This window comes from Lissotriton vulgaris, chromosome 7, assembly GCF_964263255.1.
Source record: "Lissotriton vulgaris chromosome 7, aLisVul1.2, whole genome shotgun sequence".
Lineage (NCBI taxonomy): Eukaryota > Metazoa > Chordata > Amphibia > Caudata > Salamandridae > Lissotriton > Lissotriton vulgaris.
The window spans coordinates 1,637,664,031-1,637,690,691 of NC_141695.1; the positions used below are offsets into that span (position 1 = coordinate 1,637,664,031).

Here is a 26,661-nt window from a genome sequence, read left to right on the forward strand (position 1 = left end):
AGTCATACACCTCCCAGCCACCCACACACACACTCAGTCTCCCATACAAATACTTGGGCAACCAATCAATAACCCATATAGTTACTCATATAGCTACTTATCAACACATGCAACAGTTTACAGAACAACAGACATAATGATGCACAAATTAAGACAGTTTAGTCACTAACCCATGCACTCAGTGAGACACATTTAATCACTCTCATACAGTCAGTCATGCACCTACTAAATCCTTCATCCAGACACTTATACATCCACTCATTCTTCAATATGTAAGACATATTTTAACTTTACAGAAACATACAGTCACTGGATGTTGTCATCAGTGATGTCATCAGTGATGTCATTTGAGATGTCATCAGTGATGTCACTGACCATGTCATGAATGATGTAATATGCGACATCATCAGCAGTGGATTGCGGGTGCGCGATATATAGTTAGTGCAACTAACTATATATGGAATTTCAATGGTTTTGTGTGAGTAAAATAAGGTTTTGTAAATGCGAATTCCTAACTATATATGGTCTATAACCTATGGTTTTTTCAGTGAATTTTCAAGGTTTTGTAAATGCTAATTCCTAACTATATATGGTCTATAACCTATGGTTTTTTCAGTGAATTTTCAAGGTTTTGTAAATGCTAATTCCTAACTATATATGGTCTATAACCTATGGTTTTTTCAGTGAATATATATATATATATATATACATATATAAACATATATCATCTGTATATCTATATAAATACAAACATAAATGCATGCATACATATACATATATGCATACAGATGCATGTTATTTACATGAAAGTTTAAAAAACACTAATAAAAGCAAAGCTAAAAAGCCACCTCATTACAAACAGAATGGCTTTAACTTAAACGAGGGCGAGATCTATTGCATTTTCAATGCTTGTTTACTTTGGTTCCAGCAAGAAGGCATTCAGATGTGTCACACATTTGCCATAAATTCTGAATGTTAGCACTCTAGTTGCACATTAGATCACAGTAGTACAGCTACTGCTCACCAGGGACGTCTGCTGCTGGTATTCAAAGTGCATGTTTCAGTCTGCATGTCAGAATTTTTTTAATGAAATAGAAGAGGATTTGAGAAGTCACTCAAAATGATCCCTAATTTTTCTTTCTGAAGCACTAATCATACTTTCTATGGCAAAATTAACCCCCTCGTGTTGTTCCTTTTTAAATTGAGTGTTTTCAGACTTACCACTTCATTCCAATCAAGATGGCTTCTGGTGTGCCATACTTTTGTCATAAGTAAGACTGTTAGCGCTCTAGTTGTTCTTTAGAACACTCTGGGACATTCTGTCATTGGGCTATACTTGGGGTACATCTGGGTGATATTTGGGCTACATTTAGGCTCTTTTGTCTCTGGTGGCCATCTTGGGAGACTGTATGTCAGAATTTTTTAATGAAATTGAAGAGGGTTTGAGAAGTCACTCAAAATGTGCCCTAATTTTTCTTTCTGCAGCACTAATAATACCTTCTATTGCATAATATTTATTTATTTATTTATTTAATGGCATTTGTAGAGCGCGTGCAATTACCCGTAGGCGTCTCGGCGCTAATATACCCCCTCATTTTGTTCCTTTTTAAATTAAATGTTTTAAGAGTTACCACTTTATTCCCATCACGATGGCTCCAGGTGTGCTATACCTTTGTAATACGTAGGACTGTTAGCGCTCTAGTTGTTCTTTAGAACACTTTAGGAGGCTGCAGTAGAGCACAAAGGAATCAACTGACAGTCTCTGTCCTTGTTGGATGTACATGTTTTACTGAGAATGTCAGACTTCATTTTCACATGACTGAGAAAGATAATGTGAATTTACAGAAAATATGCTTTTGGTTTAGCTTATAGATCCCCTTCCAAACCACTGTGGGAAAATCATGAGATATTAGTTTTCTTTCAAACAATATTCATGATATCACAGCAGAAGGCTTTTTCACATGGTAAAATCACCTTAGAACCCACTACAATTCCTAAAACGAGTATGGTACCATCAACAAATGATTTATAATGTAACTAAAGTCCTAAAACCCTCTATTAACTACAATGCTTTTTAATGAGGTGCTATCATGTATATTGGTCCTAAGATGGCTGCCAACACTTCTTGGATGAAGTGCTGACAGCCAATCAGATCAGATGTGTGGTTAGGCTCCGCCCAGATATATATATTTTTTTGAACCTAAATTACTCAAAATCCACTGGAGCACATATATTGAGACCTAGCAAAGGCACATCGGGCTAACAGTCCCTACAATTTTGCCAAGTTTCGTGCAAATCCATTCAGCCGTTCGAGCTAAAAGTGAGGCCAACCGCCCTATGGAAATTAACATGGGAAAAACGCGTTTTGGGACCCCCCTTTTCTCTCGGCCCCCCCTTGATGAAACCCCCCCAAATTGTCAGGGGCTGCTCAGAAACAAAATGTTCCATTTTCCTGAAAATTTCAGCCAATTCCGTCCACAAACGCCAAAGTTATTAGACATAGAATTTTCAAAAATCCCATAGAGAAAAAATCCTAACTATATATACCTACTGGCGACCGCCAGTAGGTAATATATATATATATATATATATATATATATATATATACACTGAAAAAAACGTAGGTTTCACACCAGTTATAGTTAGGTGGAAATTTTACTCGCATAAAACCATTGAAATTCCCACGTTATAGTTAGTTGAACTCACTATAACTAGCGCGTGCAATGCACTGCTGATGACGTCTCATATTACATCACTCCTGACATGGTCAGTGACCTCACTCATGACATCACTGACACATTACCCCCCCCTATATATTTTTGGCCCCAATGTGATGGATGTGCACAAAATCTGCCATGCCAAATCCAATATCGGTAAACTTTTGTAATGGAAAGTTTCACTAAGATTCATCAAACTGCACCAAATTAACAAGAAAATACAAATTATATATTAAGTAGAAACCGACCAAACCATAACTAAATGGGGGCAATTGCCCTCCTGTGTAATTGTTTGTAGTCCTAATATGTAGGTGTGCTTTTCTGCTTTAAATGTTCCCACAGAAATTGAAGAGCTAACACAGTGACAAAATGGTCTGAAGTGAAAGTGAAGAGCTGAAATCTAAGAAGCAAACTCTGTATGGGCTCAGAGACCATTAATTGTGGTTGAACTGTTGAACCTCTCCTAAAAGCGTGTTGCCAAGCCAGACCAGCCCACATTAACATGGAAACATCTTTTCCTCCTTTACACTTAACTTTATTGGTGATAAAGTACTTTTCTTATGGAAACTATCCCAGGTCCTGTTACTGCTGGATCCCCTAACTTGACAAAAAATGATTTTAGTAGAGGCTCAATACCTCAGTCAATTACCAGAGTTAAATAATTCAGAAAATGAAGATGTCTCTCAGAAGGCTTCATTGTCTACAGCTTTTAAGGATGCATGTGAAATGCAGCATGATGTCTGACAGACCTGTTCTGTCAGGGTTTGTTCTCCAGTTTCTGTAGAAACATTCCAAACAAAAAATGTTATGTCTTTGGTCAGCCCTCTTCCATTTTCATTTTAAAAACTGCACTTGGGAGCAAGAGAATGAGTGCTTGGCTTGGATCTATTTGGGCTAATCAGTTACCATAGGACAAGGACCTAACCAGAGGCAGACCTTTGGCTGAAGCTTTGCTTGTCTCTTCCAGCTCTACTTCAAAGTATGCATGGTGGCTTCATACATGGCACTGTCTTCTCGTATTATGGATGTTTTTGCAGCATGAATCTTTCACATACTGCACGTTATTCTATTATCTAGTGTTTAGGCCTGGAATCTCCTTGTTAGTCCTCTTTTCTTATGTTACCATTGAGGATGCACGCAGATAAAGTATTCTTCGTTTGCAGAAAATATTCGAAACCTTTGACTGGTGCTCACTACAAAACGGTGTTGAAATTTGTTTGAAAAACAAAATGGGTAAAGAATCTTTAATGATCTAGTGCAAGTATTTGATGCCAGTATCTATGCATACTATCTGCTTTTTTTTCACAATGCTGCTATAAAGTATTGTTATGAATGTTTTTACGACCAGTTTCACAAATCAACCACTAGCATTTGTATATGTAATAGCATTTACAGACCACAGATTAATGCCAGCTGTTGCCTACTCATCTGTTGGTTGTGCAATTCTTTTATCCAGTATTGGATCTTTCATAGATTAACATGCTTTGAATCATTCCCAGTCTTTGAAGTGGGAGTAGCATGGCACTATAGTAAAGTGGTAAGTGTAACTAACATAGGCTATAATAGCACTAAGCCATACATTTAATTGCCCATCTTTGTCTTTTTTTAAAAGGACCAAACTTTAAATATTTTCTTTATTTACCAAGTTTTATATAGCGCTAGCTAGACCCGGAGGTATCATATGACCAATCATGTAATAGCACCCTCCAGAACAATCCCAAGAGAGTCTGAATCTCTCAGATTTTCACTGCACGTCGTGTGTAAAGGGAGTCTTCCCTGAGCTTTGCTCAGTTCATCTGAAAAGCTATTTTCAACCGCATTATTCTATGTCTGACAGAAAAGGCCTTTTTCATCCATGTAAGTCCTGTGGGAAGAATAGGGGTCACATGGATGACACAAACATGGACTGCATTTACTGCCTTCATCCCAAGCATGAGGTAAAAGAGTGCAAGATTTGCCTCACTTTCTGATAAAAAAAACTCTGAGGTAGGGGGGAGGAAGGCTACTCCTGTTGCTTCAGAAAATGAAATTCAAATCTTCTGAGGACAGTTGCACCTCTTCTAAGTCTCACAAAAGAGCTAGATCCCATGATGTAGCATCAGACTAGTCCTTTGCAGACTTCTCACCAGCCTCTCAGCTCCAAGGAAAAGCAAAACATTCCTCAAAGAACCTTACCTGGCTCATTGACCCAATCTGTCAACGATGGAGACAGCCCTTATGTCTCCTCTGCAGATCCATTCACGAGGCATAAATCTTCTTCCAAATTCCTTTCCACAATGCCTTCACAATCAACGACCACCAGTACTACCATTTCGCCAAGAGTGAAAATGATGACAGCCACCATTAGCGCTCATCTCGCCTATGAATTCAGGCCTCAATTAAGTCCCTGCTGATGCGTCAGTTGGACTAGCTCTTCGACACAGCTGTCGACTAGGATCCCACAGACACTCCCATTGACACTGATCCTACCAACGATTGCTCTGTTGACAGCGATCCCGCTGACCACGACACCAAAGAACACCAACATTTCTCCGTTGACAACTCTGTTGATGCCACAGTCAATTTTCCGCAGCCCCCTGATCAGCCTAGTGCGCCAGCACAGCCAGTCGCACCTCTTGCCCCAGAACCTCTCCCACCTCCGCATCTCCTAGAATGCCTGCTTCCCGTGTAGCAGTGCCACCAAGGGATGATCGATCATCGGATGATGATGAAACAGAAAATGGTGAGATTCCTGACACACCTCCACCTTTGGATGAATAGGATGACTATGGTTTACCAACTCCATCCCTACCTCTGCAGCACCCTTCCGATTCGCCCCAGCAGAAGATATAGGAGGTTTCTATAGCCTAATGGACAGAGTGGCAACGGGATTTCATCTAAAAATGCCGGTGAAACAGTCTGACTGTTTCCTGTATGATTTTAAAGAGCAGACCAGAAAAAAGGTAAGCTGTATACCGATCATTAACAATATATGGCAGACAGGAGTCAAGTTGATGAAGAGCCCTGCCATGGAATTGGCTGTCCTCCCTCACATTGACAAAGTACGGGGTCTCTGAGGATTCCCCTTCATGTTTGCCAGGACCCCCTCCCCCCTGTCTGGTGATCCGCATGCGGCACAACGTAAGTCTAAAAACCAAGCTACTCCTATTTTGCAACCACCTGACTAAGCTAAAACAATATTGGCAAAAGGTTTTCTACCATGTCTACAATTACAGTGCGCACAGTCAATGCTCTGGCGATTCTAGGCCCATATTTCCACCAGATGTTGTCTGATGTCCGCTCCATCATCGACCTCGTCCCGAAGGCTAGATGGTCGGAACTCGAAGATTGTACTGGAGGGCGAGCCCACTTTAACAGAAATAATATATTGTGCCATGGACATAGCCTACACAGGCTTCCATCAACCAGTCGCCACAGCTGTGTTGAGGCGCCTTAGGATGGCTCGAAGTGGCCTCCTTTAGACCGGAGGTTGGTCTAAAATGTTGGACATGGCATACAACGGAGGCATGCTATTTTGCAAACATGAAAGATGCTCTGCTTGCCATTAAAACAGACACCAATACTGTCAAATCCCTCAGCAGCCTCCAATATCACAAGGTGCCCTTTCGAGGAGTGCGCCCATGCAGCTTCTCTTCCTACAGGGTGTATTACAGCGCACCCAGCAGTATCAGTCCTACAATTCCCAATACAGGCCGTGATATCCACAACAGTCATACCGTAAATCCTGTGCGGCAGGTTTCTCGAAGTAAGGGCCTAGCAGAAGACCACTTTCTTAGAGCCGCAACAGGCCTCAAACCGTGACCATGTCCAGGTACTAGCTATGTGACTCAACCTGCAGCTGCAAAGAAATCCAATTACCTCCATCATTGGCAAACCATCACCTCAGAAAGATGAGTATTGGACCTAGTTACCCATGGCCATACCCTGGAGTTTACGGAAAAACCACCAACCACTCCTTCAAGGAGAGCTCTCCCCTCTCGTCTTTACTTACTACGAAAGGAAGCATTCTTAATGCTTGCCAAAAAGAGCAATAGAGAAAAACCTGGTTGCTCAAAAAGGGAAAGGATTCTACTCCAGGTTTCTCTTAATTCGCAAGAAATCACGAGAATGAAGACTTATCCTAGATCTCAGGAGGCTCTACAAATACCTCCTTAAGCAATCCTTCCGGATGAGAACTTTGACGTTTTCGTTGTCTCCACAGTGGAGATTCATGACCTCTCTAGACCTGGAAAACTCTTACTTCCATATCCCCATCCATCCCAAACAACACTGCAAATATCTTTGATTCACAGTAGCTGGTTCCTATTACCAATTCAAGGTCCTTCACTCCTGCCTCCAGTCTGCCCCTCATATATTCACCATATGCATGGCCCTGGTAGCAGTGGCACTCAGGAAACAAGGTCATCAGGTACTCCCTTACCTAGATGACTGGGTGTTTCAACCCAAGACAAGCTGCCATAGCGACAAAAGCATTTCTCTTGCTTTTTCTCAAACTGTAAATTGGCGAAAGTCCTCCACTAGTCAGACTAACATTTCTCAGACCCAATCTAGACACGATACGGAACAAAGCCTTCCTCTCCCAGGACAGACAAGGTAGACTAGTACACTTGGCTCATAAAATTGCAAGAAAACAGTATGTTTTAGTGAGACTGTTCAAGTCGCTCCTAGGCATGATCTCTTCTGCAATAAACTTGGCCTCATTGGCACACCTCAAGATGAGGCTGTTACAAGAGGAACTGCAGCTCCAATGGATACAGTCGGAAGGGTCCTTTGAGGACCTAATTTCCATTACCTTGCGCCTGGTACCCACACTGGCATGGTGGTCTCACAAAACCACATCTCTCTCAAGGCCTCCTGTTCCTCCCACTAGTACCGGATTTCATCACCTCCCACTGGTGCTTCCGTGTAGGGCTGGTGAGGCCATTTACAGGACCTTCAGATCCAAGGAAGGTGGTCGACAGTCAAGTCTCTCCACATCACCAGCTTGAAGCTCAAACCCATTTTACTCACCCTACACGCTTTCCGCCAAGGTTCACAAAATCTTTCATGCTGGTCCCTACCAACAATAAGAACAGCATGTATTATATCAACAAACTGAGAGGAACTCTATTTTTGACGCTATCTCTAGAAACCCAAAGCTGTGGGGTGGCTCTCAACCCACTGAATATCCCTAAAAGCCAAGCACATTTCTGGAGTCCACATGTTAGCAAACTCTCTCAGCAGGACCAAGGACAGTTGCCATGAGTGTGAACGGGACATACAGCAGTTGAACCAAATGTTCTCAGTGTGAGGGAAGCCAGCGCTGGACCGCTTTGTGACGGTCAACAGTGCCAAATGCTAGTTCTAAACCAGTCCATTCCCTCTCCCAGGGTCGTGGGGAATGCCCTTTAAATGTGATAGTCAAGGATTTATGTGTACGCTTCCCCCCAAACCACTTCCCCCCTCCAAATGATTTTCAAGGTCCTCACCAAGATGAAGATGAAACTCTGCTCTCCCCTAGTGATCAGTCCCATGTGCCCCAGGCAGCACTGGCTTTCGGAACTCCTCCTCCTGTTGGAGACCAATACCGTTCGCCTTCCACCATCGCCATCTCTCCTGACAATGAACTAAGGTCTAGTTATATGCCACCCGGTGCCAGCCTGTCTCCAGTTGCATGAATGGCTCCTGAATCCTATGATTTTCAGAACTTAAATATTACTCAAGAATGCAGAGATGGTCTCTCAAAGTCTGGAGCGGTAGGAATGACCAAAACGGACCAGTTAAAGTGGAAAAGATTTTGTCATTGTCTATAAAACAGCTTGCATCCATTTCACGCTTCTCCAGAACAGATCTTACCTTCTATTCTTTCTTTGGCTGAGTCAGGCCTGGTTTATTCATTAGTCAAAGTTCACCTTGCTGCAATTTCAAAGTACAGGCGCTCGGCACAGGCTCTGTCTCTGTGTTCTACAAGGATCATAAAGCAACTCATGAAAGCACTCTTCAGAGGTTCCCACCGGTGCGAGCTCATCCCCCCAGAATGGCATCTCAACGTGGTCTTCGTGCAACTAATGAAGCAGCCTTTTGAACCTGTTCATAAGGCTGAATTAAAGTTTCTCATGCGTAAGGTTGCTCTTCTCCTCGCTCGCTTCTCTGCCAGAAGGGTTAGTGAGATACAAGCCTTTACTACTCAAGAACCTTTTCTTTGTTTCACAGAAAAATGTGTTCTTCTCAAAAGAAACACGAAGTTCATCCCAAAGGTTCCTTCGCAATTCCACCTCAAGGAGCCTGCCATCCTTCGAACTTTTTCCCCAACCCAGCCACAACGGCTGAGCAGACTGTACATACTTTGGCTATCAAGTGGTGTCTCAAATTTTACCTTTACAGAATTTGCAAGACAGACCAGTTACTTGTATCTTATGGCCAAGGTTGTCGAAGCACAGCAGTGACAAAACCTATGATCGCAAGATTGGTATCGGCGACATTTCAGTTTTGCCATTCCAGAGCAGAAAAACCCTTAACGAGAAGAGCTAAAGCTCATTAAACAAGGGCAATGTCTACTTCGGCTGCTCTGTTTGCAGTCATTCCACAGAAGAAAATATGCCATGCTGCAACTTCGAAGAGCACCCACATATCCACGCAGCACCACTGCCTGGAATCCGCACAGTGAAGCAACACCGTTGTTGACCAGGCGGTGTTACGCCATGGATTCCAGTAAAGTGAGCCACTTTAAATAGAGGAGTCTATTTATGTTCAAGTCAAATGTTCCTGGCTATAGTTTATTGCTGCGTCATTGCTCTTTTTACGTTCTGTATCTAAACTTTATACACCTAAATGCTTAGGTTCTTTTTTTTAAACCTTTTTTATTAAATTTTGAGAGTACCACATGGGTGAAGGCCAGATCGAATCCACATAATCTGTGTGGATATATAGATGTATAATTGTATATATGATGTATGTTGTGCGTTCATATTAACCTCTATGAATGTGTATTGTTTTTACCCACCATCTTCTACGGGTATTTCAATTGCCGACAATACTGCTTGCTATTCTGTTTCAAGCATGTGAACCTATGAAAGATCCAATACTGGATAAGAAAATAAGTTGCAACTGCAGTTATCCAGTATTGGTGTATTTAATAGATTAACATGCGACCCACCCTCCTCCCCTGAGAGGCTCCACTTATCACTAGGGATGTTATCCCCACCTGTGCTTGAAAATCACAGGGAAATCTGCCGCTCTTAGGAGTGTTCTTGAGGGTGCGACGGCCTGATTAGTCCTAGTTAGTTTAGTCCTTTAAAAGGAAAAAAAGGGCATACAAAGGCAATTAAATTCATGGCCTACTGCCATTATGGACTGTTAGTTATACGTACTGCTTTACTATAGTACCGTGGGACTCCCACTGCGAAGATGGGAAATGATTAAAGCATGCGAATCTATGAAAGATACAAATACTGTAAAACCGTAGTTACAGGTAAGTAACTCATTTTCTTATTGCTTAGTCTTTTCCTACTTTGTTTATGTGCTTCATAATAGTGCCCCAATATTGTACTTTACTAATCATTGTAAAAATTTGTTTTTGCAGGCCTTGGATGGTTTTCTTTTTGTGGTCAATCGAGAGGGGACCATTGTATTTGTTTCTGAAAATGTCACTCAGTATTTGCAATACAAGCAAGAGGATCTGGTGAATACCAGTGTATACAGCATCCTGTTTGAAGAAGATCGTAAAGATTTTCTGAAGAACCTTCCCAAGTCTGCAGGTGATCTTTCAAAATTGTTATAGACTAGCAAGAGAACAGCGTGCTTAATGCTAACTTGAGGTGACATATTTGGGTCCACCCTGGGTCGGTGATTTTAGGTCAGTTCATGGTTCTTTTACTGGGCATTGAGGAAGGCTGGAGGACACAACCACATGGAACACATTGTCGAAGTTACTATGCTCGTTTTTGACAAATTTAGCATTGACCAAAATTGTTATAATTAATGCTGTACAAAGGAGGTGAGTTTGATATTGATATTTTGTTGCTGAATCCTAGTTAAACTGCAGCATAATATTTCATTGATGCTGCTACTCTCCTCTTACTCGCCATTGTTAAATACTAGCAATGTCCTGCTTTGCACAGCTTACCTCAATGATGTAGTGCAAGCAATTGCTGGAGAATAGGCAGCACAATGTTGTCACTTAACCTTCTGCCCAGAGGGTGAGACTCCCTTAAGCACCTTAGCAGCCACCGTATTTTGCATAGTACACCCCTTCCAGTTTTTGCACTGGTAATATAAAGCAAAGGTTGTGGCACAAGAGGACCCTGATTTTGAGCCCCCCAAGAATTCTTGCTGTTTTATTATTTTATTCAAAATTCATAATTCTGTTTTATTAATTACAATGCATTTCTAGTGTTATTGCTTCCCATTGTTGTTAATGGTACATTTCCACAGTTGGTAATACTGTCTGCCTTAGAATTTTGGTATGAGAACTGTATTCTGCGAAGTGAGCTTAGGGAGTTCAATAGGTGGAAAAAGGAGACCTTCAGTAAAGACTAAATCTTCCACTCCCTGATTCTAGTATTCTTCACAACAGTTTTCCCTTATCTTCTTCTATCCAGCTCATTCTATAATCCTTGCCGCAAGGGCCTTTTTAACATGGTTTATCCTTTTCATAAAACTGTTAGGAAAGGAAAGCTGCTCCATTAACTGTAAGGATACATTTCTTGAATCCGTGGATTACATCAGAGTCTGCATTACAAAATGCCATCCAGTGAACATATTCATTATTCACTCTAGAAATAATTCACTTTTGGGCCAGTTCAATTTAAAGTCAGTATATTTCTGTCAATTGCTTAGTTAGATGGGTTTTTATATTTGTTTCGAAGGCATGAGTAAAAAGCGCTTTCCAAGATTCAGACAAACTGATCCTGCTGGAAAGCTTCCGGTATAACCAGGGAAATATGCATTGAATGAAAGATGCTTAATTTTTAATAACTTTGTTCTGTGACCTATCTACCAATCAAAAGTCCAAGATTTTTGTAATTACATTTACATAAGTTCTGCATTTTATGCCCAAGTTAGTTTGGTGCAATAATGACGCTAGGTTGTTAAGTGAATCAGCCATATATCTCAAACAGTGTTGTGTGACCATGTATTAAAAGTCAAAAGAGAAGAAACTAAAACGTTTACTTAAATGGCCTTAACAGGCCACAAGATTGCAAGGAGATAAGAAAATGAGTGGCTTATCCATATCAGATAGCCATGCATGTATTTCTTTACTTCTTTCCTCTCCCTTGCCTTTTTTATGCGACAGGAGATGCATCTGCCAAAGTTAAGGAATGGGGTCATTGTAAGTTTGTGTGCTTTACCTTGCCCCATATTTTGTGAACAAAAGGCAGTACACTTTGAATTAGTTCTTTCCAGCTTGGGGTTAATTCTTGGAGCTAGGTGGCATCCAAATATTATTTTGAATCTGTGCATACATTTTTTTGTAAACCCGTTGCTGTTTATTTGCAATACTTCTTTATCCTTGCGCAATCAGATCTGCAGAGCCAATGAATCTCTGAACCTCTTGCTCCTAAATCTTCATAGTTTTAATAAAATCTCTGAGCAAGTACCCTGACTGTTCATTTTGCATAAACCAAAACCTTTCAAAACCAATAACATTTTGTTTTGCATTTTCAGTGAATGGTGTTCCTTGGACAAATGAAGCTCCCAGGCAAAAAAGTCACACATTTATTTGCCGCATGTTGAAGCATTCCCATGAGCTTTTGGAGGATGCAAGTGGTAATATTGGCACTCGTCAACGATATGAAACCATGCAATGTTTTGCTTTGTCTCAACCAAGGGCCATGATGGAAGATGGCGAAGGTAAGAATTCTTCTCTAGAATAAGTTTACATTTTTGTACAGTGCAGTTGACGCTTGTGTTTTGAATCTGTGTTGGTACTTCCCAGAAGTATTTCTATGTTGATCATGTTCTCAAAATCAGCTCAGCTGATTGAAAAAGTGGCAACTTATCACTGATGTTCTTACAGATTTGCAGTCTTGTACGATTTGCGTGGCACGACGTATCCCACCAACAATGGAGCGTTCATTTCCTTCATCCCCGGAGAGTTTTATTACTAGGCATGATCTTTCAGGTAAGAGTTTGATGGTGTTCATGGTGTGCAAGGTCTGTTATGCTTTTGTGTATATTTTGGAAGAAGTTTATGTAGATGAGCAAATTACGACTCTTTACTTTACAAATGAGAACCTAAGTTTATTTAAATAAAAATAATTTCACTTTTCAAAGAGCGCTACAATGTTTTTCTAGTTCATTTTCATAATAAAAGTGGTTTCTGCCTTTCAGTGCGTGACAAAACCATTGTTTTCGGGCCCCACACCTTGTACCCCAGTTTGCAATTAGTATGGTTTGACTAATTTTGTAAACAGGCCACGTATAATAACTGGCATGGCAATATCAATTTTGAAGCTGTTGATGCAAGTAACCACAGTCCTCTTGAAATGTAGTTCATTCTAGATTAATTTTTAGATCTGCAGTGAAGAATGTCTTCATAATGTTATATGCCATCACTCTACAGACAGAATGGTGGCAACCTTCCTTCATATCATCCATTCTCTGTCAAGTAAACTAGGAGAAGGGAAATTTCTGTGACTTCTTTGGAGATATTTCCTTTGGCATTTTGTTATAATACCGATATTCTAGATGATGCCAGCTCAACTACTTGATTATATCTTGATGATTTGGCTTCAGATCAGTATAATCCTCTTTATGACTTCCTGTCTTGCCCTTATTTTTAAAATAGTTTGTTGTACTTTTTCTAGGTTTTCTTTGACTGAAAGAAAACAATGACTGACTTATTTTTTAACTAAAGGCAATTCTTTCGGCAGGAAAAGTTCTCAATATAGATACAAACTCACTTCGGTCTTCCATGAGGCCTGGCTTTGAAGATATAATTCGAAGATGTATTCAGAGGTTTCTGTGCCACAATGAAGGACAGCCTTGGACATACAAACGCCACTATCAAGAAGGTAAACTATTTATATGCACAGTAAATCAAACCTTAAATTGCCTCAACTCAGAAATGTAAGAGGAAAAATGCTAAAATTAGGTAAATCAATGTAAACCTGAAGGTTTCTGTGATCATGTTACCTTTTCTTCGTTCTACACTTTTTTCCTGGCTTGTCAGCCTTGTTTAGCTAAAATGTGTAATTGCTTTAGTCCCAGTGAGCTACAGTGACAATGTCTTGTTTGTCCAATCATTTTTTTTTATCACATGCCTTCACCTGAACACATTCCTTCAATATAGCGGTTATCTCGGCTTTCTCATCATTCATGCATTATTTGCAGCAGTCAAAGTTCCAGTACGGTCTGATTTATTGTAATCATCATAAGTAGAGCCACTGGAACTATGCAGCAGTGGAGTTCCAAATTATGCTGCACAGTTAACTACATTATGTGGGAAGAAGAGGCAAATTATGGCATTGCTTGTGATAGTTTTACTTTATTATTTTGTCATTTTTACACATTAATTGTTCTGGGTAAAGCTTTCACATCATTATTCTCACACCCAGTTTAGGCCATAAGCAACAGAAAGGTGACCAGTCATTCTTTGCGAAGGGTCATCCACTTCGCAGCAATACTTTTTAAGTTTTGGTCCATGTCAACTAGAATCAAAATGTGTTAACAGCTGCAGAATATGCAGCAGATGAATAATGTGGCAAATGCTGTGAATCCCGGATTATGCAGAAAATGCTGTAGCCGTAAAAATCTCATAATTCCACTTTGGTGCTACAGGTGGCCTCAGGATGTCAACAACTGGGAGAAACCAAAAAGGTCTTCAGCTCTAGAGAGCTGGGTTACCACTCTGGCACCGTTGGCCCACTTCAGCTCTGGCTTGGAGCAACGGGGGCAGTGGTGCTGGTAGGTGTGGGCTACTTGATTTTCGGAGTCCTCACAGCTTTTTCTTTGGGTGCCTGCAGGATGACTTTGTCAAAAAGGGGCACTTTCCTGCAATGGCAGGCATACATTCATAGTTTGTGTTTTGCCTGTTTAGCTGTTCTCTAAATCTTAATAAGAGGGACCAAATGCAGGTATAGTTAGAGGAAAAAGTAGTCAGGTTACAAAAGAAGATTGGCCCTGTATAATCAGATGATCGGACTGTCTCAATTCAAGGAGGTCATTTGAAGGGATATGGAGTTGTAAATAGTGGGTATCAGTTGGGGCCCTTTAGGGTACTTATGGACTTTAATACATTTTATACTATGACAATGCTAGTGGGGACATCTGTGCAACCTCATAATGTTATCTGTTGTTTGACGATGCAAAGTAAAAATATAGAGACGATGAAGGTCTTAAGAACAACCTTAAAAATTGAAGATTGGACTAACACCATTAGTAAATATCTTAAAGGGATTTGTTTAGAAATAGAAAATTGTGAGGATGAAGATTAAAGTACTGCAGGAAGCTAGTGAAGTTGAAGACAAATGTCCACTGAGCGAGATAGTATTTTCAAAGGCAAATGGAGCTGTATGGTAGAATTTATGCTCCAATGTTAGACTGAAATAATCAGACACATGTTGGGCTCAATTAGCAAAACTGATCATTAAAGCTAGTTAAGGAGCAGGGATATGACCTCTCGGTCAGAGTTCGTCTTTTTTATAATGCCTTTCAGTAAAGAGTAACTATACATGTGACCAGGATTCTTTACATACTTTGATTGTCAGCTCATTTTTGAAAGTTGAGCATCTCCTATCTCCACCCTTCATGTTCTCACATTGGTGTGGCCTTTATTCAGGTTATCCACAGTTGTGATTGCTTTGTAAGGTAAACAGCAACACATTTTAAAATTAACCTTTATTTTTATTTTTCATTTTTACAGCTTATTTGCATGGCAATGCTGAAACTCCACTGTATAGGTTCTCCTTAGCAGATGGCACTTTGGTGACGGCTCAAACAAAAAGTAAATTGTTCCGAAATGCAGTAAATAATGACCCTCATGGATTTGTTTCGACGCACTTTCTACAAAGGTAAGACTAATGTGCACGTTTTTATGAAAGTGTGTAGTTTACACCCCACACACACCACTGGACTAATCTAAATCGTTCTAACAGCAATTTACCTGGTATTCAGGTTCAACTATATTCAAGGCATAACCCTTGAAGTGTGCATTGTTTTGTGGTTTTGTTATACAGTCACATCTCATGGAGGAACAGTGTTCTGAAATTATTTTAAACACAAAACCTACAACTTTAGAAAGAAAGTACTGTCTCCCAATGTTTTTACTCTTTCTTGTATTTGCAGAGAGCAGAATGGATACAGGCCTAACCATAACCCAATGGGACAAGGCATTCGAGCACCTACAACTGGAAATACCGGTGTAGCTGGTGCTATGAACATGTCACCAGGGCAGGGCATGCCTGTCCAGAGCAGAAACTATGGTCCTGTGGATCCTAACACAATGGGGCAGATGACTGGCATGCGGTATGGTGGACCTGGCAATATGGGGCCTGTAAACTCTGGACCACAAATGCAGCAAGTGCAGCAATCATCTTATCAGAGTAATTATGGTGTAAACATTAGTAGTCCGCCACATGGCAGTCCTGGCATGAGCACAAACCAGCAAAATGTTATGATTTCTCCTAGAAATAGAGGAAGTCCAAAGATGAGTTCAAATCAGTTTTCCCCAGTGGCAGGTACAGTATGCTATTAAGCATTATTATTTTTTCCTGCTTAAGTTGGTTTATTACATGGTGTGCTACTGAAGTACTGCTAGATATTAATGCAACTGTCTTTACTACATGTTCTGTATATTTCATTGAACCTTTTTACCCGCATGTAAGCTGATATTAATTTGTCATCATAAGAATAATTGCAAACGCACCCTTTCAAAAGCACTTTGTAAAATGCTCCTCAACCCAGTCATGCAGTAACTTGGGTCTGTTCAGCCATTATTGAAAGCATATTGACTAGGTATAACCATATGAATGCAAGTGTTCGAGACATGTGGGCTGCTGAATTCATATCTGTGCATAGATCGCCACCTAGTGTTGGGTCCGGATGATTGCACATTGTTGTCCTGGAAGAGTCTTCGAAGTATCACGAGATAGGTGGCTCCTTCCCTGGACTACAGTGCGCATTGGCATCCTCTCCATCCTCAGATTGTTTTTTTCCGCCATTGGGTTCGGATGTATATTTGTTAACTCCAGTTCGGAATCGATAGAAAACTTTATATTTGGCCAAAAGGCCTCTAGGTATCGTCGGTATTGTCTTTGCGATCGGTGCCGAGTACTCGTTCCAGCTCAATCCTCGAGCCGGACGTCAAGAGCCACGTGGCTATTCAGCACTAAAGGCCCGGTCGACGCCAGAGCCCTTATCGACGATCGATGATGGAACGGAGCCCATTCAAGAGATGTCCTGTTTGCAACTCGAAGTATCCTCACATCGATGTCCACCTGGTGTGCAACAAGTGCCTGTCTCCGGATCACGATGAAGCCAACTGTATGGCTTGTTCGCGGTTCCGATCCAAGAAAACACTTCGCCTTCGACGCGCGTCGCGGAAGGAAGCCCAGCAGACGGCACCTGACCCGGTGAACATCTTCGATGCTGAGGAAGATGAGGGAGTCGAGCAGGAGGTTCAAGGGAACCTGTCGGATCCTGCCTCAGAGATTGACTCCAGTTATGACGCAGAGGATGAGGAGATGGTCGAAAATGAAGACATCGACGAGGTAGGAGACGATGAGGCCTTTGGGGCTGTAGAAGATAGCTTGAGGAGCTAGGCCCAACCGTTGGTATGGGGGCAGAGACTAACACACTCTATAAGGCTCAGGTCGAGGGATCGCCACAAGGCCTTACCCAAGATTAAACGCATAGTTCTACAGCCTCGCTTCAAGGCCCGGCTACGGACAATTCAAAAGAGCCATCGGTTGATCGATCGAAATCGAAACAAAAAACATCGGTGACTACAAAACCGAAAGCACCGGAAACAAAACCGAAAGTACAACTTACTTTGGTCGGATCGAAGGCTTCTGAACCATCGGCTCCGACGAAACAAAAGAGTGCTATCGACCCGGAGAGGTCGCTAAAGGGTGTTGAGCCGAAGGCCGGGGCACCAAAGAAGAAGGTCAAGCACATCGACCCAAAGAAGTCTGCGCCGAAGACCGTAGACACAAACAAAGGACTCGAAACATAGAACGTTCTTGATCCTAAATGTCGACTTGACAAAGCAAAGGTCAGCAAAGACCTCCAGCCCAAAACAAGCAGTGGCTCTAAGGACCCCGTCGAGTCAACACAACCATCCGCCTCTTTTTCAAAGCAGGTGTCGGACTCGCTGCAGCGCATTAAGGAGAAAGCTATAGCTGTCGGACCGAAGGCCACTCCACCCCCAAAGACAGTCAGTAAAACTCCAAAGGCGTCGGCACCGATTAAGTTTATACTGCCGCCGCCGGTGACACCTAAGGCGTTCGCCTCTAAGACGGGCGTTGAGGCGGCCAAGAAGGTGTCCATGGTGCAAAAGCCTACAACTACTGAAGGGGCCACAAAGCATCGACAGCCTCTGCAGGAAGATCAGTCGAGGCAATTCATCGACGCTGAGACTGGTAGACTTTCCATTTACAAGCGAAAGATCGCCCCAGAACAGCCTATGGAGTCGTATAAAATTCCATTAAAGAAAAAAAGGGATTCTGAAACTTCACCTTCTTTTTGAACCTCTACAACAATATGGACAAGAACCTGCTCCTTTTTCACCCACACATTCAGATGTGGATGTAGGGGATGGTGACAATGAGGATTACAGTTATCCTGTAGACACTGATCCAGAAGACAACACTGAACCCTGGACAGACACTGTTGACGCAGGGGAGCCACAAAATGCCCCTGACAGTCCTATCTATGCTGTTAAAACCTCACCTACAGAAGACACGGCTGCGTTTAAAGGGCTTATTGAGAGGGCATCAAAAAATCACGATGTCCAGCTCCATGTTGACCCTATTGAAGAGGACTTTTTATTTGACACCTTCTCAACCTCAGAGAGAACTGTCAAGACTCTACCCATGCTAAAAGGTGTCCTGAAACACGCTGAAGACATCTTTAACACCTTGGCTGCTAAAGGTTTTCCCCTCCTGTGCTGCAAAGTGGGATTTATCATTGTTCATGACGAGCTCAGCTCGTCATAAGCACAGCTCCACTGTGCCTCATGATGAGCTGAGCTAGTCATGAGCAGGGAAGGGGTTAAGGAGACCACAAGGGCAAGAGTGGTAAACCCCAGGATTGGAAAAAAAATACAAACCAGCACCTGTGGACCCTACATATATCAGGGGACATTTGCCATTGGACTCTCTGGTTGTTTCAAATGCTCGTAAAAGAGCGAGCTCGCAGACCACGGGTGATGCTCCTCCCCCGACAAGGAATCTAAAGTGCTAGAAGCCTCAGGGAAAAGGGTGGCAGCTCAAGCGGCCAATGTCTGGCGCATCTCCAACACACAGGCACTCTTAGCCAGATACGACAGGGCTCATTATGATACACTTGAGACCCTGTTAGAACACTTGCCAGATGAGTATAAGGAGGCAGCAGAAATGCTAATACAAGAAGGGAAACTTCTATCCAACGCATCTATTACGTGTGCGCTAGACGCAGCAGACACTGCAGCCAGGGCTGAGAATCTCCGGCTTCAAGCCTGAGATACAAACCACCATACTCAATCAGCCAGTTAACCCCGATTACTTATTTGGCCCAGAAGTGGACACCACCTTAAAAAAAATTAAAAAGGACACAGACTGCAAAGTCTATGGGGGCTCTACAGTCGCAGCAGTTCAGGGGTGGTTCTTTTCGTCGCTCCAACAATAGAGGAGCTTCCAGAGGCCAGGTGTCCCAGCAGACACAGTACAGTAAAGGAGGCACGCAGACCACCTACAACAATAGGGGTGGCTATCGTGGAAACAGCACCAAGGGCAGAGGTCATGGAAACGACAACTCCCGATCCCCTGCCACTAACAAACAGTGACGTCTTGTCACTACCCCCCCGACCATATAACACCGATCGGGGGGAGACTACAACGGTTCCTGCCGGTCTGGAAATCCATCACTACAGACAGGTGGGTGAGGCAGCTTATCCAGTACGGTTATTGTCTGGAGTTAACATCCACTCCACCCAACATACCCCCAAGACACCGTCCTATGTCCGCAGAGCATATACAGTTATTGCAGCAAGGTAGTCGGCATGCTGCAAAAAGGAGCCATAGAGCTCGTGCCTGTAGAACAAAAAAGGTACAGGGGTGTACTCGCTGTACTTCTTGATCCCAAAAAAGGACGGGTCCCTCAGACCCATACTGGACCTCAGGCCCCTAAACCAATACATCTTGTCAGAACATTTTCACATGCTCACATTACAGCAGGTTCTACCGTTACTCAGTCAGGGAGATTTCATTGCAATACTAGATCTAAAGGATGCATATTTCCATATACCGGTACACCCGTCCTACAGAAAATATCTCAGATTTACCATTCAGGATCAGCATTATCAGTTCAAAGTCCTCCCTTTCGGAGTAACAACAGCACCCAGGGTGTTTACCAAGTGCCTAGCGACAGTGGCTGCACACCTACGGAGACAGAACGTTCACGTCTACCCTTATCTGGATGACTGGCTTATCCAAGTCGGCCCAGCAATGTGCCACCCACATGTCCCACACCATTCACCTTCTTCATAATCTGGGGGTTTTCACTGAATTATCCAAAGTCCCACCTTCAGCCCGCCCACGTACGGCAATACTTGGGCGCGACAATAGACACTGGCAGCCAAAGCACAGCCAAATTCAGTGAGGATCAACAGCATGCAATTGCTGATACGGAAATTCAAACCACAACATTCTCTTCCAGCACGAGTGTTCATGCAGTTGATAGGCATGATGGCCTCCTGCATCTTCATAGTCCCGCACGCGAGACTACACATGCGTCCGCTTCAGGAGTGCTTAGCACGTCAGTGGAATCAGGCTCACGGACAATTGAAAGACCTAGTGTTGGTGACCGATCGTGCATACAGCTCTCTGCATTGGTGGAACCCACAAAACCTTTGCAGGGGCTGACCGTTCCAAGAGCCTGTGCCACAGATAATACTGACGATGGACGCATCTCTCCAGGGATGGGGAGCTCATGTACTCCACTACACAGTGCAGGGACTATGGACAACACAGCAGAAAAAGATGCACATCAACCTTCTGGAACTGATGGCAATCTTCATGGCAATGAAAGCATTCAAAGTACATTTTTGCAACAAAGTAGTGTTGATTCGGACGGACATGACTGCCATGTACTACATACAGAAGCAGGGAGGTACACACTCTCCACAGTTCTCATCTGGCTCGGAGCATGTGGTAGTGGGCCATTCAGAGAAACATCTTCCTCATGGCAGAACACCTCCCAGGCAAGGACAATCAGATGGCGGACCTGCTCAGCAGGCACAGCCACCAGATGCACGAGTGGGAGATACATCCATCAGTACTCCAACCGTACTTCCAGCAGTGGGATCATCCAGAGATAGACCTATTTGCCACAAGGGAAAACGCAAAATGCCAAAGCTTTGCCGCCAGGTTCGCACACCCACAGTCGCAGGGAAATGCGATATGGATGAACTGGTCAGGCATATTTGCGTACGCTTTTCCCCCAGCACCGCTAATACTGCTAGTGGCACGCAAACTGAGGCAACACTCGACTCTCATCCTGGTTGCTCCAACGTGGGCACGCCAACCATGCTACACCACGTTTCTAGAACTCTCCGTGGTACCGCATCAAAGGCTACAACTCACACCCAGACTTTTGACGCAGAGCCATGGCGACATTCAGCATCCAGATCCGCAACAGCTCAACCTGGCGATCTGGCTCCTGAGGTCTTAGAATTTGGCTACCTCAACCTGCCTCCTGACTGCATGGATATCATAAGGGAGGCAAGAAGGCCCACAACTAGAGCATGTTATGCGGCGAAATGGAAGCGATTTGTCATTTATTGTGCCAATTACATTAATCCGCTAGATGCATCTACTCACAACATCATTTGTTATCTATTACATCTATACAAATGCAATCTGGCCTATGCTTCCATACGTATACATTTATCCGCAATAGCAGCTTATCTCCAAAACAGGCAGCATCTCTCACTTTTCAGAGTGCCTGCCATCAAAGCTTTTCTGGAGGGACTCAAACGAGTTATTCCTCCCAGATACCCGCCGGCACCTGTATGGAACCTGAATGTGGTCCTTACCAGACTGATGGGTCCACCTTTTGAGCCTCTACACTCATGTGAGATACAATTCTTAACGTGGAAAGTGGCTTTCCTAATAGCAATCACATCGCTACGACGAGTTAGTTAACTTAAAGCACTAACTATCCAAGAGCAATTCATACAAATTCACTCTAACAGGGTGGTACTACGCACTAACCCTAAGTTTCTGCCTAAAGTAGTTTGAGTTCCATATGACCATATGAATCAAACTACAGAACTGCCAGTGTTCTTCCAGAATCCATACTCAGTGGCAGAGAGAATGCTCCACACACTAGACGTCAAAAGAGCTCTAATGTACTACATAGATAGGACAAAAGATTTCAGGAAGACAAAACAACTGTTTGTTGCCTTTTCCCCCAACACAAAGGCAACCCCATTTCAAAAGCAGGTATAGCCAGGTGGATCGTTAAGTGCATACAGATTTGCTATCAAAAGGCTAAGCGCACATTAACGATTCCCCCAAGAGCCCACTCAACACGAAAGTTAGGGGCATCCATGGCTTTCCTTGGAAACATTCCTTTAGAGGAAATCTGTAGAGCAGCCACATGGTCTACCATACACACATTTACCAAACACTTCTGCGTAGATGTGCACTCCAAACAGCAGGCAGGTGTAGGACAGGCTGTTCTAAAAACACTTTTTTCAGACTGCTGCAGCTGGCACGGGCAGCCGCCGCTAATAGAGGGACTGCTATATATTCTATGCACAGATATGAATTCAGCAGCCCACATGCCTCGAACCGAATATGCTACTCACCAGTATGTATCTGTTCTTGGCATGTAGGGCTGCTGACATTCTTATCGCCCGCCCTCCTCCCCGGCGGCTGCAGCACTCAGAATTACTCTTAGCATGGTCATCACTTACTGTACTACACTCCATCTCTGCCACAATGGCGAAAAACAATCTGAGGATGGAGAGGATGCCCATGCGCAGTGTAGTCCAGGGGAGGAGCCACCTATCTCGTGATACTTCGAAGACTCTTCCAGGACAACAATGTGCAATCATCCGGACCCAACACTAGGCGGCGATCTATGCAGAGATATGAATGTCAGCAGCCCTACATGCCAAGAACAGATTCATACTGGTAAGTAGCATATTCGATTTGGATTGCTGGACTAACTCTTAAGCATGGCAGTTATTAATGGTTATTCTACATGTAATTAATTATTTTAAGGATGTTGATCTATTTAATTATTTTATTTAGTTTTGTAAATAGGTGAATTTTTGTTTTACTACATTTTGTTTAAGGCTTGGAGAGATTAATTTAAAATCCCACTTAGGCCACTAGGAAGCACACATCTCCCATACCATACTGTATAACGTGTTGTAATAAGTTTGGGGTATTGTCCGTAAATTTTAGGTAAATGATAACCACTTTAAGATGGTATTAACAATCTGTATTTCAAACTATTAATGCTGAAAGGAGATAAAATAAATATGAAAATGGTATGGCTAGATATACATATAACATGATTTGCTAGAAGGAATAAAAAAAGTTAGGGAAAAAAGGATCACATTATTAAATAGTTTGCGGGGATGTTTAATGCAGGTGCTCTCTGGAACATTTCATGTGGACGAGAATTTTCAAAATTACGTTTTCAGATGTGGACAATTGCATTGCTCTCAATTTTTATATCCAGGCAAATTCAATTTGTCATTGTGATTTTTTTATTTTTATTTATTTATTTTACTTTGAAAAAATAAAAGTATTACCTTAGCAATGAGGTCGTTTTGTTTTGTTTAGGGTTTTCTTATAATATGGGTGCTCTCACAGACCTGCTGTGCTTCGTCTTGGAACATCTTTTGACAAAAGCCTTCAGTGGGAGGCTCTTCATTTAGATGTATGTTGGATTAGTCATCCAAGTTTTGAAATTGTGAATTTTTAATGTGTGGTCCTGCCTTCAAGGGGGAAAATGGGCTATGTTCCGTTACCTGCAAGTAATAGTGCTAGAACCAGTCAGTATGGTTTCTGAGTGATTACACCTTTGACCTACTTATCTCTGTCTACTTGAACTGTAATGTCTATGAAAAGGTGGCAGATTGGTGTGCTAGACTGAAGGCCACAATGATGCCTTGAGGTATGACTTGAGTTTCTTTAAAATTCTTTACTCTTGTTTTTTTTTATAACTTACTAATTTCTTAAATGTTTTATTCAATTGTACACTAATTTACAGTACACTAACTGCATTTTATCCTACTAAGCAACTGTTTCTTTTACTTGTGCATTCTACATCACTTCAGAACATGTAAATTAAATTGTTTTCCATTTTCAGTGGCCGTTTTTTTAAGAAACCACAGAACATTTGAACTTACTGAATATTCTTAACCTGCTCTAGTGCATTTAAATACAATGTATTTTCTGCTTTATTTAATAAGCCACTATGTAGAAAATTGACTGTTTTTTTTTATTCTAACTTGCTCATTTGTGCTTCTAGGTGTGCATTCACCAATAGGTACTGCAAGCAGCTCTGGGTGTGGCAGTTTCTCTAGCAGTTCCCTGAGTGCTCTTCACGCAATCAGTGAAGGTGTTGGAACTTCTCTTTTGTCAACATTGTCTTCACCAGGCCCCAAGCTTGATACCTCTCCAAATATGAATATTGTGCCTCACAGTAAAGTGGGTAGTCATGACTGTAAAAGTCCTTCAGGTGTTTACTGTGACCAAAGTCAAGTGGAGACTTCCATTTGCCAGTCTAACCGAGAGCATCTCAGCGAGAAAGACAGTAAAGAAGGCATTCTGGAAGGAATAGAAAGTCAAAGGGGACAGCCTGAAAGCAAGGGACATAGAAAACTTCTCCAGTTACTGACATGTAATACAGATGAAAGAGCACTTACCAATGTACCAAACTCTATGATTGATTCTGGGTGCAAAGAGTCTTCCAATGTCACCAGTCCTTCAGGAGTTTCTTCCTCAACATCGGCTGGTGTGTCTTCTACTTCAAACTTGCATGGTTCCCAACTGCAAGAGAAGCATAAGATTTTACACAAATTACTAAAGAATGGGAACTCTCCTGCTGAGGTTGCCAAGATCACAGCTGAAGCTACAGGCAAAGATAGCTTCCAGGATTCCAACAACCCAGCACCTTGTGTAGAAGGAAGAGTGAAGCAAGAACAGTTGAGTCCTAAGAAAAAAGAAAACAATGCATTACTTCGGTTCTTGCTGGATAGCGATGATGCAAAAGATCAACTTTCCAAGGACATAAAACCTAAACTAGAAGTCATGGATAATAAAATCGGCCAATGCAGCAGTTCCACTCTTCCAACTTCAAGTCAAGAGAAGGAGGTCAAAATAAAGACTGAACCAGCTGAAGAGGTGTGTATGCTATGAGGTTGTCGTGTTTCCGTGTCTTTTACCACATTATGTTTAAAGGATTGATGATTGAGTTTCAATAGCCATTCAGAGAGCTTAGCGTTTCAAAATGGAGTGAAAGAAAACTGCTTTAATGCCTTTACTTTCAAACTGTTTCTCCAAAGTGGAAATTGTGCCTTTTTGATGCATGTTGTAAACTACCCCATTTTTACATTATTTGGCATCCCTGACCATTAAGAGTCTAAAACGGGTTCAGTAGCCAAATGAAGTGGTGCAGTAGATATTTGGGTACGAATGGTTTGCACATCAACCATTCAGAGCCTCAGCAAAACTAGTGTTCAGAGTTGCCCGTTCGACCGTGCTCATTGCTGACTAAAACCTGTCATGTCACAATGACACTAAAGTAGTGATAAAATAAGAAAAATTAGGAATTTCAACTTGGGTTTCTCAGGGTAAAAGAAGACCAAAATCAACGTAATGTGGCTTTGAAGTCTTTTCTTGTATCTAGAGCTATATAAAAATAGAATATTATTTTGAGATCATAAATATAAAACTGATGTGGAAGGATCAAAAGAAAACCAGAAACTTAATTTCAATTTCCACACTATTAATCGGATAGAAAAAAATATTTTGAGATCATTGCACTTGTAAGTTGTAAAGTGCAGAAAGTAAATGAGACTTTCACTCAACAAACTGTAGGAATTGTTCATTAAATTAAAAACCAGTTAGGTTATCAGGCATTACCAGCAAGATTTACCAAACACTTGGAATGTCAAAATAGTTGGGTTGGTGAGTGTCCCAAAACATTGGTTTTGATGAAGGGTGTGCGGTTACAGTTGCAAGATACTGATCCCTAAATAGTCAAGTGTTAACATTAAGACTTTTAATGTTTGCATCTGTACTAAGAACTCCTATTGAGGGATATAGAAATCAAAGGGTATGTTTTGTAAATGCCCTCTTTTGCTCATCAACAGACTTTGGTGGTTCATATTGTTGTCGGGCTGTGGCCAAAGACTGTTAAATGCCTATCAGTAGAGAGAGCATTTAAGAAAATATTTCAGTCTACTGCAAGCATGACTGCCTCATGAGCCTGAAAAGAGTGGGTCAAGTTCTTGAGTAGCTGACTAATTCCATTGCTACTCGTTCGAGGTGGTGCCTACTCAACTACATGTTACAGGAGAAAGATGTAATGACATAACAAATGGGAGCCACCGTTAGCTGATTTCAAAATTACGCATAATTTCATGGTGTTTTCTTGAAAATTTGCAGTCTTATATACCTTTTGCACACTTTTAGTTAGAAAAAACATCCCGTGTGGAAAGCCATTCAGGTTTGTACGTGTGCAGTCTTTGCAGTCTTAACTTTAAAACGAATTATTTAACAATACCTTGGCCAGCTAACAC

At 42.0% G+C, this 26,661-nt stretch overlaps 1 protein-coding gene across 6 annotated transcripts in view; it reads left to right on the top strand.

The window, feature by feature from the left end:
* Nucleotides 1-26,661, top strand: part of NCOA3 (nuclear receptor coactivator 3) — a 633,192-nt gene that overhangs the window by 300,478 nt on the left and 306,053 nt on the right. For all 6 annotated transcript variants that reach the window (XM_086932604.1, XM_086932603.1, XM_086932607.1 and 3 more), the window contains 7 exons: nucleotides 10,279-10,453; nucleotides 12,363-12,548; nucleotides 12,715-12,819; nucleotides 13,571-13,711; nucleotides 15,562-15,709; nucleotides 15,984-16,375; nucleotides 24,387-25,261. In XM_086932604.1, coding sequence (XP_086788730.1) covers nucleotides 10,279-10,453; nucleotides 12,363-12,548; nucleotides 12,715-12,819; nucleotides 13,571-13,711; nucleotides 15,562-15,709; nucleotides 15,984-16,375; nucleotides 24,387-25,261 — 2,022 coding nt within the window. The remainder of the gene's footprint in view (nucleotides 1-10,278; nucleotides 10,454-12,362; nucleotides 12,549-12,714; nucleotides 12,820-13,570; nucleotides 13,712-15,561; nucleotides 15,710-15,983; nucleotides 16,376-24,386; nucleotides 25,262-26,661) is intronic.